Source organism: Babylonia areolata, chromosome 14 (genome assembly GCF_041734735.1).
Source record: "Babylonia areolata isolate BAREFJ2019XMU chromosome 14, ASM4173473v1, whole genome shotgun sequence".
Taxonomy (NCBI): domain Eukaryota; kingdom Metazoa; phylum Mollusca; class Gastropoda; order Neogastropoda; family Buccinidae; genus Babylonia; species Babylonia areolata.
The window spans coordinates 26,939,078-26,951,125 of NC_134889.1; the positions used below are offsets into that span (position 1 = coordinate 26,939,078).

Genomic DNA, 12,048 nt, shown 5'->3' on the forward strand with positions numbered 1-12,048 from the left:
CAGAAAGAGAGAGGGAGAGAAAGAAAATTGTGTGTTTGTGCATGTGAATCAGAATATGTGCTGGTTATGTGTGTGGGTGGGCGGTAGTGTGTGTTTTCGTATTTGTGTGTAAACATGCTCATTCATGTAAGGTGTACTTCAGGCATGTATGTTTATGTGTGTATAACTTTTTATTGTAAATGGCACCAGATTCCTTTCTGGGATGTGTGAGCATCTATCTGCATTCTTCTTCTTCTTCTTGTTATTGACATCAGATTCAGTGACCTTTTGCACATACCACTTTGTTCAAACCATAGTCACAGAAGCACATACAACAGAAAACTGGGATACAACATTATACGCAAAAGATCATATTATGACTAAGTTCTCATGCAGCGAGTTGAATTCTGCTTCCAGAATTATTTTATTTCAATCTGCATTATTTTTATTATTGTTATTATTATTATCATAATTATGATAATTATTATTATGTCAGCGCTCGGCTTATATCAGATTGACATTAGCTTTCAGTTGGGCCAACAACAGAGTGAGGGCTGTTTGATCAATTGTTTCTCCACTGTAATGGAAATTCATCTACAGCTTTATGTTTTGTGAAAGACTATGACTCTCAAACTAGGAGGCAAGATTGTACTGGCTCTTAGTGCTGCAGCCTTTGGGGCTAAATATCCTGTTGGGGACCATCCCAATTCCAACTGCCCTTTTTGCAGAGAGAGTGGGGATTAACTTGGGAAAGGCAGTCTCCACTATAATCAAATTCTGGTCGAGATAGTCAGGACAGCTTCCTCTGCTGTTTTGATGGTTATTAGGGAGGGTTTGCAGATCCACTTTCGTCTGATTTTCTTGGAGATTCCCCGATTATTTTTAGTGAGAGCTGCTTGTGCATGCGCGTCTTCATTTCCTTTTTTTTTCAGATCACCGAAAGGTAAAAATTTCGTTGTGGAAATCGCTGTCCTGATGAAAGGATTTTGAAAAATTTTGGTGACTATTTTTGCAGGTTTACATGATATATTTGGTTTTATAATTACACCCATTATTTGCTTTAGTCTTCTGTGTTTAATTTTTGCATGTTTCTTGTCACATCTCAGCCATTACATATTCGAACTGATCCATTTATATAAACTCTGCTGAAACGTTGTCCGAACAAGGGAAGAGCAAACTCAGAATCTGAGTTACGGTGGTGGGGCTGCCCATGACATCATATGAACTACTTCTCGCTCTGCTAGCGATGAAAAGCCCCCCACGAAAGTGGTCCTGCAAACCCTTCCTCATTGTCAGAGACAACTGACGGGCGCAATAGTGAAGTGGTTAAAACCTTGGACTTTCAATCTGAGGGTCCCAGGTTCGAATCTCGATAACGGTGCCTGGTGGGTAAAGGGTGGAGATTTTTCTGATCTCCCAGGTCAACATATGTGCAGACCTGCTTGTGCCTGAACCCCCTTCATGTGTATAAGCAAACAGAAGATCAAACACGCACATCAAAGATCCTGTAATCCATGTCAGCGTTCGGTGGGTTATGGAAACAAGAACACACCCAGCATGCACACCCCTGAAAACGGAGTATGGCTGCCTACATGGCAGGGTAAAAACGGTCATACATGTAAAAGGCCACTCGTGTGCATACGAGTGAACGTGGGAGTTGTAGCCCATGAACGAAGAAGAAGAAGAAGTCAGACACGACTGACAGTCACACACAAACGCAGGTCGTGGCAGGAGAGGCTGCGTCAGGCGGAGGCCAGGAAGCAGGAGGAGTCCAAGCAGCTGGAGAAGTCTGGGGTGTCGGCGGTCAAGGTGGACAACCAGATGCCCAACCTGGTGAACCTGAACGAGGACCCCCAGCTGTCGGAACTGCTGCTCTACATCATTAAGACGGGACAGACCCGGGTGGGCCGGAAGCAGCATGCCTCCTCACACGACATCCAGCTGAGTGGGGCGCTGATTGCCGATAACCACTGGTGAGTGAGTCGATTTTGTGGTTGTTTTTTTTCCTTGTGTGTGTGCGTGTGGGGATGCGTGGGTTTGTGTTTATGTGTTTGGGTTTGGGTTGGTTTGTGTGTCTGGATTTGCGTCTGGGTATGCGTGTGTGGGTGTGCTTGCATCTATGTGTGTGTGTGTGTGTGTGTGTGAGTGAGAGAGAGAGAAAGACAGAGAGAGTGAGTGAATGTGAGAATGAACAGAATTTTAGTAAGAGAGAAATCTAGAGTGTGTTTACTCAGAAGGTTTTATTCAGAAGGTTTTTGTTTTTTGTTGTTTTTATTTATTTATTTTTTTGCTTTTCCAGTTATAGAGAAAAACGAAATCTCCATGAATTCCTTTATTGGTCTCCAGTGTAACAGACGTGCCAACTCCTACATTTTTAGCAAACTTTGCTTTGGTCAAGTGCATTTTGCAAATGCTATGATGAAATGAAAAGTTTTGAAAGTTTTTGTGTCGGATTGTGTGTGTGTGCATGTTTGTGTTTTTTGCAGAAAACATATTGGTGTGCAAATTGCATTTGTATTACCTTGTCCAAAGTATTATGACCAGTCTTGCTTTGGGTTGGCTGGTCTGTTTTAACCTAAGTATCGATTATTAGTAGAATAGAAGAATTTCCCATGTTACAAACTTTGGCTCCTACCAGCCGCCGTGGCGAAGTGGTTAGCGTCGCGGACTGATGGCTGGGAGGCCGCGGGTTCGAATCCCAGTGGAGGTGGGTTTTTCGGCCCGTGGCCGGCTCCTACCCAGAGTTGAGTGTGCTGTGGGCTTAAATGGGGAGACTAGGACCACACAATCGAGTGTCATCCACTTCAAGGATGTGTCTTTGGGTGTGTTGCTCTAGTTACCTGACCAACACTGCAAGTGTCTGTATCTCTCGGGCCAGGTTAACGCCGGGATATCATTATGACAGGAAGCGTAGAGTACAGCCTTGTCACGCAGTCCCAAATCAAAATGGACCTCCATAGCAACATCGTCATCATCATCGTCATCCTCCTCCTCCTCCATCTTCATCAATATAAACAAAATAGTCTCAGAGTCTGTGGCCTTTCATGCCCTGCTCTCATGGTGACCTCAGTTTCGATACCCCTCCACTTCTGTGCTTGGGATGAGTCCTGTCAATGTCGCCAGTGTCGGCAGATTCATGGGGGGCTGTTGTTTGAGGGGCGTGGTGGCGGTCTCCACTCTGGGAAGGACGCTCACTCAGTCTGGCTCCGCGACTAAGCCATTATTGTCGTTAGTAGGGGGCTTAGTAGGTGGTGTCCTAAGTACGTTAAAACAGGACAGGCACCACTGAACACCACCAAAGTGACTCAGCAGCAGTGCAGGGTCTCCTCTGGTGTGTGGCCTCCTGGTGACCTAACATTGATGGTTCCCTGTGGACTGCCGACGCTGGAACTGCGACGGACGAACCCGGGTGTGGCTGTGTATGGGGGAATCTAAATGAGCGGCGTGGGAGTAATGCCACTGAAACGGTGCAGATGATGGGGCAGCAAAAAAACCCAACAACAAAAAACAACAAAAAACCTTTGGCTCCTTTCCATGCTATAGGCCATGTATGTGTGTGTGTGTGTGCAGCATCATCAACAATGTGGAGGGCATTGTCAACATAACTCCTATTGGCGACGCCCCCACATACGTCAATGGGAATCTCATCACTGAGCCCACCACTCTGCACCATGTGAGTAACACGCACACATCCACTCAAGCCAGAATGGTCGCAATCACAAGAAATAATCAAGAGTGATTGGGAGAGAGTGATAGATGCACCAACCAATCAAAAAGCAACAAATGCAAGAGCACAAAAACAAAAAAAAACCAAAAGAGAAAAAAAAACTCATGTCAAATGTATTTAGTTGTATGAACACTAGTGACTGCAAAAGAATTGTTCATCTGTACAAAAACAGAATTGTGCATGGCTGTATGAGAGAGAGTTATCCCCCACTCCCATTATTTTCTCAGGCCAGTGAAGGAAGTCTTTCATGCAGCACTAAAAAAAAAAAAGTGCTCTGTGGACTTGTGGTACTGAGGAAACAAAAATTACCAAACAAAAAAAAACAAAACAAACAAAAAAAACAACTGAGTATACATTTTTCTAACTAATTGTTCAAATGCCCACAGTTGCTTTAAAGAAAATAACAGGATGATGATCAGATCATTACCAAACAGGCTGCTTGTGTTTCCGGCACATGTTTATCAGCATAAAATCAGAAACTGGCTTGTAATTAAAAGTTTAGAGTCCTCAGTGTCTGTCATAGACACTTTTTGTTGTTGTTGTTATTGCTTTTATGAGAATTGTGAAATATTATTTTTCTCTTCATGATTGAAGTTATTTTAGGTGCTAAGGTCATGAACTCTGTGGCCCATGAATGTCAATGCAGGGATGGAATATTTACAGTTATTTTTATTTCTTTGCTTGCAGGCTGATCGTGTTATTTTGGGAGGTGATCATTATTTCAGGTAAGAAGCTATTATTTTTTGTTTGTCTAATTTGTTTTTATTACTGCTAACATGTTGCTGGTGTTTTGTTTGATTTAGAAAAAGTAAACTATTGTGTGGCACGAGTTTGAATGGCAAGTGACTAAATAATTTTTGTCCTCAAATCTGTGATTCAGAAGGATTTTCCTGCAGTGCATGTACACATGCATGGACTTGACATATTAAAGTGCACACATGCACATGTGGCCTGTATTCAAGTAGGTACAAGTTCAAAATCTGCCTGTCTCTCTTCTCTCTCTCCATCTCTCTTTCTTCATCTCCCCCCCATCTCTTTCTCTGTTTCTCCCCAAACACACTCTTGCAGCTTTATTCAAGTTTTTTTTCTGTATTGGATGATGAATTATTGTTTATTTCTTACATAAACATGCATGCACACACTCACACATTAATGGAATTCTTGAATCTAATGCTCAGTGAATCATGCTCCAACAGATTCAGTTACTGATTGATTGATATGGACACTTATACAGCGCCTGTCCTTGGTGAGAGGACAAGCTCTAAGCACTTTACACAGATTGTCATTTCCACAACAGGCTGCCTTCATAGGTAGAGCCGACGGAGAGATGCCACCCAATCAAGATAAAGATGATTTCTCAGCGGAGAAATCAAACGCTCAGGTGTGTGATCGATTGGGTGTGTGTGCTGTTGCTGGTTTCAGGTTCAATCACCCAATGGAAGTGAAGAAGAACAAGAAGAACAGCGGCCCCACAGAAATCAAGGATTTTGAGTTTGCCAAGCAGGAGTTGCTACAAGTGCAGGAAGCCAAGTAAGCAACATTTCCAAGTATTCCATCTATCAGGTGTCCGTAAAATATTGTGTCCTGGAAAACGAAAAATTGGAGACATATTTTGCTGACACAGATTGATGCTGTGCTTCCTCATGCATAATTCAGACTTATTTTTCTATCTTTGAAAACGTAGTAGATGTTGCTTAGTAGTTGTTTTTTTTGTTCACTGTGGAATTGTGTGTATAAATTGTTTATGCATAATGTTTTGATGTCCCCCATTGGTACATGAAATAAATTCCTTGCCTTGTCTTGCAGTGCCAGAAGAGGGAAGACAGGATTATTTCGGAAAACATTTTGTCTTAGTAAACGTGTCTAAAAGGCAGTCAACTGCAACGCAACAATAACTTCACTAATTGTCTAGGCATAGCGCCCTTGCTGTCATCCGAGGAGAATTGCTGCACATACTAACGCCATAGATCTGGAAACATGTCAGTAATTCAAACTGGCGAAATAAGGCCTTGTAAACCCACTTCACGACGTTGAACTGTTTGTGTCGTTCACACAAGCGTGGCTGTGTGTGGGTGCAGGCTGCAGGAGGAGCTGGAGGAGGCCCAGAAGGCAGCCCAGGCTCGCATGGAGGAGGAGTTGGAGAGAGCCAGGCAGGAGGCGGAGCAGGAGCTGCACCAGCAGAGGTCTGGCTACGAGAACCGGCTGGCCAGCATGGAGAAAACCCTGGTGAGTCACACATGGTACATGCATACTGTATTTTTTTCCTGAAAGACCTTGAATATATGTGTTTTTTCTGCACAAGTTAATTGGGCACTTTTACTGTGTTGTGTTCTTTTTGGGGTCTGGAATGTGTGTGGTCCCTGTTAGCAATTTGGGGTTTTTGTATATCTGTTGTTTTGTATAATTTTTTTTGGCAGCCATCAGTCGGCTGTACCCAGGTAGGCAGCCTGTTATACAAATAACCCTTTGTTTATGAAGTGCTTAGAGCTTGGTCTCCGACAGAGGATAGGCACTTTACAAGTATCTGTGTAATTCATGATTCATGAATACACGAGTAACTGGCGGTGTGACTGTGTGCAGAAAGAGCAGAGTCTGGAGGTGGAGAAGGCCATGCAGTCCAAACAGGAGGCCCACAGCCTGATAGAGGATCTCCGCAAACAGAAAATGGTATCGTCTCTTCCTCTGTCTCTGTGATCGCTCTGTTTGTGTCTCTGTCAGTCTGCCTATAGATTCAATTTCAGTTTCAAGGAGTTGTCAACTTGTTTACAAAGATCCAGAAATGCTACTCCACATCTGTAAGAAAACCCCCCCCAAAACTCTACACATGTACATAAACGCATACCTTATAGAGGATTTCTGCAAGCACAAAATGCTATTGTCTCTCTCTGTGATCACTCTGTTTTTGTCTGTTAGTGTGCCTATAGATTCAGTTTCAAGGATGTTTCAGAGCATGTAGACAGATCTATATACACTAACCCACATCTGTAGAAAGAACCTCCCCCCCCCCAACCCCCTCCCCCCAAAAAAACAATGGAGAAAACATCAAGGCATCTTATGGAGAATATCTGCTAGCAGAAAATGGTATTGTCTCTGTGCTTGCTATGTTTGTTGTCTTTACCTCAGACCTGCCAACTGTTCCATTTTGATCAAAATTTGCTGTGGTCGAGTGCATTATGCTATTTTGTTAGCTCTTAGAAAATGCTTTGGCTAGATAAAAAGAATCTTTTTTTTCCCATACCATTTCCCCTGGATTTCTTTGAAGGCAGACACTTGCAGTATCTTTTGCTGACATGTGCAAAGAGTGAGTTTATGTAATGACCCTGATTCGGTTGCCAGTGTGTATGTATATTTGTATGCCCATCCTATTTAACTTCATTTTCTCTGGAATTACTCTGCCTGTATAAGTGGTGCAACAGACTATGCAGAGATGCTGTATAAATACTTTAATAATTGTTGTTGTTGTTCTTTTTCTTATATATTTATTTATTCTTTCATTTTTTTAAATCTTTTATTATTATTATCATCAGATGCTGGAGCAGGAGGTGATGGCAGGCCGACGACGACAGCAGCTGGAGGCAGAGGCTGCCCAAAAGGTGTAGTGTTTGGTCATTATATGTGTGCTTGTATGTGTATGTGTGTATGCATGCATTGGTGGGTGCTTGCACGGGCTTCTGGTAATGCATAGATATGTGTATCTGACGCTTTGAACATGGAGCGGATGCACTGTGTGCACACTGAACGGGTCTCTGGGAAGTTCTGAAGATTTTTGGAACAAACGAGTTAAAAGGGTGAAAATCGTACATTGGAGCTGTGGTCAGACACTAGGATTGTCTGTTATGAAGTTGTTTCCCTGTACGCCCCTCTTCCTCCTTCCCCCATGATTCCTTTCAGTTCACCGCTGTTTTCACGAAAACTTGTGACAATTTCTTGGTCCAGAAACCTGGACGATTACTACTATAAAGTATGCCTGCCTTTGTATGATTTTAGCAGTTGAGACTTGATTAGAACACCACCAAAGTGACTCAGCAGCAGTGCAGGGTCCCCGCTGGTGTGTGGCCTCCTGGCGACTTAGCAGTAATAGTTCCCTGTGGACTGCCAATGCTGGGACTTTGACAGATGAACCTGGATGTGGCTGTGTATAGGGGACTTGGAATAAGCAGTGTGGGAGTCATGCCAATAAAATGATGCAGATGATGGGACAGCAACAAAAAAAAAAAAAAAAAAAAAAGAGAAAAAGAAACGATTTGACTAGATTGTGCAGCATAAGAGTGATCCTGTGGGACCCCCTAAACTTATGGTAAAAAAGTCCATGGGATCCCTGAGATGTTTAACTGACTGGGAGCCCTGTCTGTGTTGTGTTTGTGTGTGATGTATGTGAATGTGTGTTTGCATGTGTGTGTGTGTGTGTGTGCATGTTGTGTGTGTCATCAGGTACATATAGATGATAGAATATTGTGCACACACTGTTGAACTTCAAATACAAACGGCAACACCACTTGCCAAAGAAAGGTGGTTATTTTCTTCAGTTGTTTACTCAGTTGTTGAGCATTAGCCACTGGAATGGTGAACATGTCAGTACCATGTTGTGTAAATTTTATATTTCACACAATGTTAAGCATTGCCAGCATGATATTGTTTTATACTCTTATAAATGAACTCGGGAAGTAAAAAAAAACCCCATTCATTTAGCTTGGCTATTTGGAACCAGTTTCATGTTGTGTCTTTAAGCAATATCTCTTGTTGTCAGTCTGTAAATATGCGTTCAGTGCTGTAAGCTCAAACAAGTTCATTGGTAAGCTCAGATGTGTGTAGCAAAGTAGAAATGTAATGTTCCAGCTGATCATCAGGCTGACAGAATCAATGATAAGTAAGCAAAGAAATAAATGAATAAAGTATGGTTAAAACAAAACAGTACAAACAGAAAAACAGCTACCATTGAATTCATAAACTGTATTCTATATCAGCTCCCCAGGTTAATACAGAACTGCTCAGTAACAAATCAAGAATCCAGGAGCTAATCAAATAAATATAGTCAACAGAAGTCAAAATTAAAAAAAAGAAAAGTCAATCAATTAAAAAAACAACAAAAAACTACAGTATTCTGTGTCTGCTCCCCAACTGAATTCACTACTCAGTTACAAATCAGGAATCCTAGATAAACAAATAGATAAGAGATATTAACCCTCTCAGGAAACAAACAAACAAAAGAATTGTCACTAAAATAAACTGCATTCTGTGTCAGTTCCCCAAGGTTAATTCAAAACTGCTCAGTATCAAATCAAGAATCCCAGAAGAAATGAACAAATTGATAAAAGATAGTCACCCCCCCCCCCTGAATTGTCACTAAAATGAATTGTCACTAAATTATAGTGAATTCTGTGTTTGCTCCCCCATATTAAGTCAAAACTGCTCAGTGACACAAATCAAGAGTCCTAGAACTAAACAAATATGTAAAATGTAGTTAACACCCCCCCCTAAAACCTGCCCGTGAAAGACTGAAAAGAAGAAGAAGAAGAAGAAGAAAAAAAGAACTGTGACAAAATCAAACCTGTATTCTGTGTCTGCTCCCCCAGGTGAACTCCAAGCTGCTCAGCAACAAGTCCAGAATCCTGGAGCTCCTGGAGTCGGAGCGGAGCAGGGCGGCTGCCCGCCTGGATGAACTCCGCCAGCGTCGGGCAGAGATGGTGTCGCCGACCAAAGGTCGCCGGGGGGGCGGGGAAGGGTCGGCAAGCGTAGGGATACGGAAAGACCTGTACAAAGTGGCTCTGCTGCTGAGAGAGGCCAACAAGATCAGCCAGTACCTCCACAAGGAGCTGGTGAGAAAGTGGACTGCTTATGTTGTTGTTGTTTTTGTTTTTTTGCCCCCCTCTGTGAATTGCTGTTGCTGCCTTCTGTTTTTTTCAGGTTGTGTTTTTATTGTTGTTGTTTTTTTCACCTTTCTTTGATTCATCTTCGGTGCATTCTTTTCTCTTTTTTTTTCCCCCTCTCTTTGATTTGCTTTAGCTTTGTTGCATTTAATTTTCAGGTTGTGTTTTTTGTTGTTTTTTTAAAGAAAGACATGGTGAGAAAATTGAGTAGTGGTTTTTTTTATTTTATTATGGCTCATCAGTCTTTGAGTGCATGGTTTTTGGCTGTATTTGTGTGCCTATCGAAGTGGATTTCTTCTACAGAATTTTGCCAGAGGACAACATGTTGCAGTAGGTTCTTTTCAGTGCGCCAAGTGCGTGCTGCACACGGGACCTCAGTTTATTGTTTCATCCGAATGACTAGACACTCAGTTTTGATTTTCCTGTCAAACTTGGGAGGAAGCGTGAGACTCGGGTTCAAATCCAGACCCTCATGGACACTGTACTGGCAGATGAGCGTCTTAACCACTCTGCTGCCTTCCTCCTCTGCAGGTGTTCAGCCGAGAGGACGTGGATGAGGAGGGAGGGGAGGAGAGCGAGGCGGGAGGCAGCAGTCAGATTCTGATCAAGGTGACCAACACACGGCACCGCATCTTCACCCACTGGACTGTGGCCAAGCTGGAGGAGAAGGTGGTGCAGATGAGGGACCTGTACCAGGTGAGGGGCCATCACTTGCAGAGAATGCAGCGTATGCAGCATGTGGACTTGAAACCTCGCAATCTAAAAGTTATTCATTATTATAATTATCATCACCTGTATTAGCTCGTGAGAAAGGAGTTGGGTATGTGATAGGGAAGTAGGGAGGTTGGTTGTATTGATACATGTTCTTTCAGTATGTTTTAATCTATTAATCTTTTTTTTATTTGTAAATTGCTTCTTTCAGTTAAGCCCCTCTTTAGGGTGAGGGCTGGATGTAAAAAAGTAACCAAAAAAAGCATGTTTGTTGCATACCTGTTACCTAAAAGAGACCCTCCACTCAGGGGTAAAGAACAGAAAGGAGGAGTCTGTGCTGTGCAGACTGCATGCGGGGCACACTTTTTTTTTTACTCATTCATACTTGTTGAAGGGGGAAGAGGCCCCTCGATGTATTCCCTGTGATGAGCCTTTCACCGTGAAACACGTGCTCCTTGACTGTTGGGATCTGCATGACGTTTGACACAGACATTACATGGCGGTTTCTTTGAAGACCTTGTTTCGTGATGTCCCTCCGTGGACGCTGATGGACTTGTTGAAAGAAGTGAACATTTTTAATCAGATTTGAAGGTTTTAAACTATGGAAATTTTTTTACTTTGAGTGGAAAGTTTGAAGTGGTGATTTGTTTTAATTGTTTGTTTTTTTACCCTTGTAGTAGTTATTAACGTGGCGATAGCCTTGAGATGGCCTTAGTGGTCGGCGAGGCTTTAAGCACCATAATTTCATTTCATTTGCTTATCTGTTATCCTTGTTGATAAATAGTTTTATCTTGTCTTGTCTGTTGCCTTTTTGTGTTTTGTCTCTTGTCTTGTTAGGTGGTGGTCTAGAAGACAGTGACTGGGTATGAATTGTTGTTGTCATGTTATTTCTTTTACTATTTTAAGGGGGGGAGATGTCACATTGTTCTCTCTACGTTGCAGAATGATGGCGACAGTTCAGCAGAGGATGATGAAGTGTTCAACGACCCTGATGACACCTGGGAGAAAGAGAATCCTTCACCTGGCAGCTCACCTGTCAGGTAGGTTTTAGCTGTGTGGGGGTGTACCTGCACATCAGTGATTTTGGACTCCAGTGTGTGAACAAAGAGAGCCAGTGTAAATACCCATATTCTGTGTGTGTATGTCAGTTGAAGAGAAGTGTACTTTATTATTTCACACAAGAAATTACATTGTGGACTTAAAAAAAAACTTACAAATTTATGATATATACTAATTATCACATTTTGTGAGCAAATGTCAAGCGGAGTTCAGCATGAAAAAAGTATATATCTCACAAATTTTAGATTATATTACCACAAACATTTTGTGATGACAGATCTCAAACTGTAAAAACATGAGATTTAAAAAAACGCACTTACAGTTTCCTTCTCGGCCCCGTCCGTTCAAAGACGTGTACTGGTAAACACATTGAATTATGTTTTGTCACAACAGATATTTCTGTGAAGCAATCCTTGCAAGTGTACTTGCTTTTCCTAACAATACGGATTTTTCTACAGAAATTTTTCCAGGGATAACCCCATTGTGGCTTTTAGTTCTTTTCTGTGCGATGTTTGCATGCTGCACACTGGACCTCAGCTTGTCGTCTCATCCAATGTTCAGACCACCGTTCTTGGGGGAGAAGGTACTGGTGAGTGTGGGATTCGAACCCATGCACACAGATTCTCATGCTTCCTAGGCATTAGGCCACCGCTCCACAAAACAGCAGTTGTCTTTGTGGCACATGCTTGTTCGTCAGTTCCATCG

At 42.4% G+C, this 12,048-nt stretch overlaps 1 protein-coding gene across 1 annotated transcript in view; it reads left to right on the forward strand.

The window, feature by feature from the left end:
- Nucleotides 1-12,048, forward strand: part of LOC143289960 (kinesin-like protein KIF14) — a 53,388-nt gene that overhangs the window by 23,250 nt on the left and 18,090 nt on the right. The window contains 10 exon segments of the mRNA XM_076599229.1: nt 1,701-1,952; nt 3,550-3,652; nt 4,394-4,431; nt 5,129-5,236; nt 5,785-5,932; nt 6,287-6,373; nt 7,234-7,299; nt 9,280-9,522; nt 10,105-10,269; nt 11,227-11,324. Of these exon segments, the coding sequence (XP_076455344.1) occupies nt 1,701-1,952; nt 3,550-3,652; nt 4,394-4,431; nt 5,129-5,236; nt 5,785-5,932; nt 6,287-6,373; nt 7,234-7,299; nt 9,280-9,522; nt 10,105-10,269; nt 11,227-11,324 (1,308 nt within the window).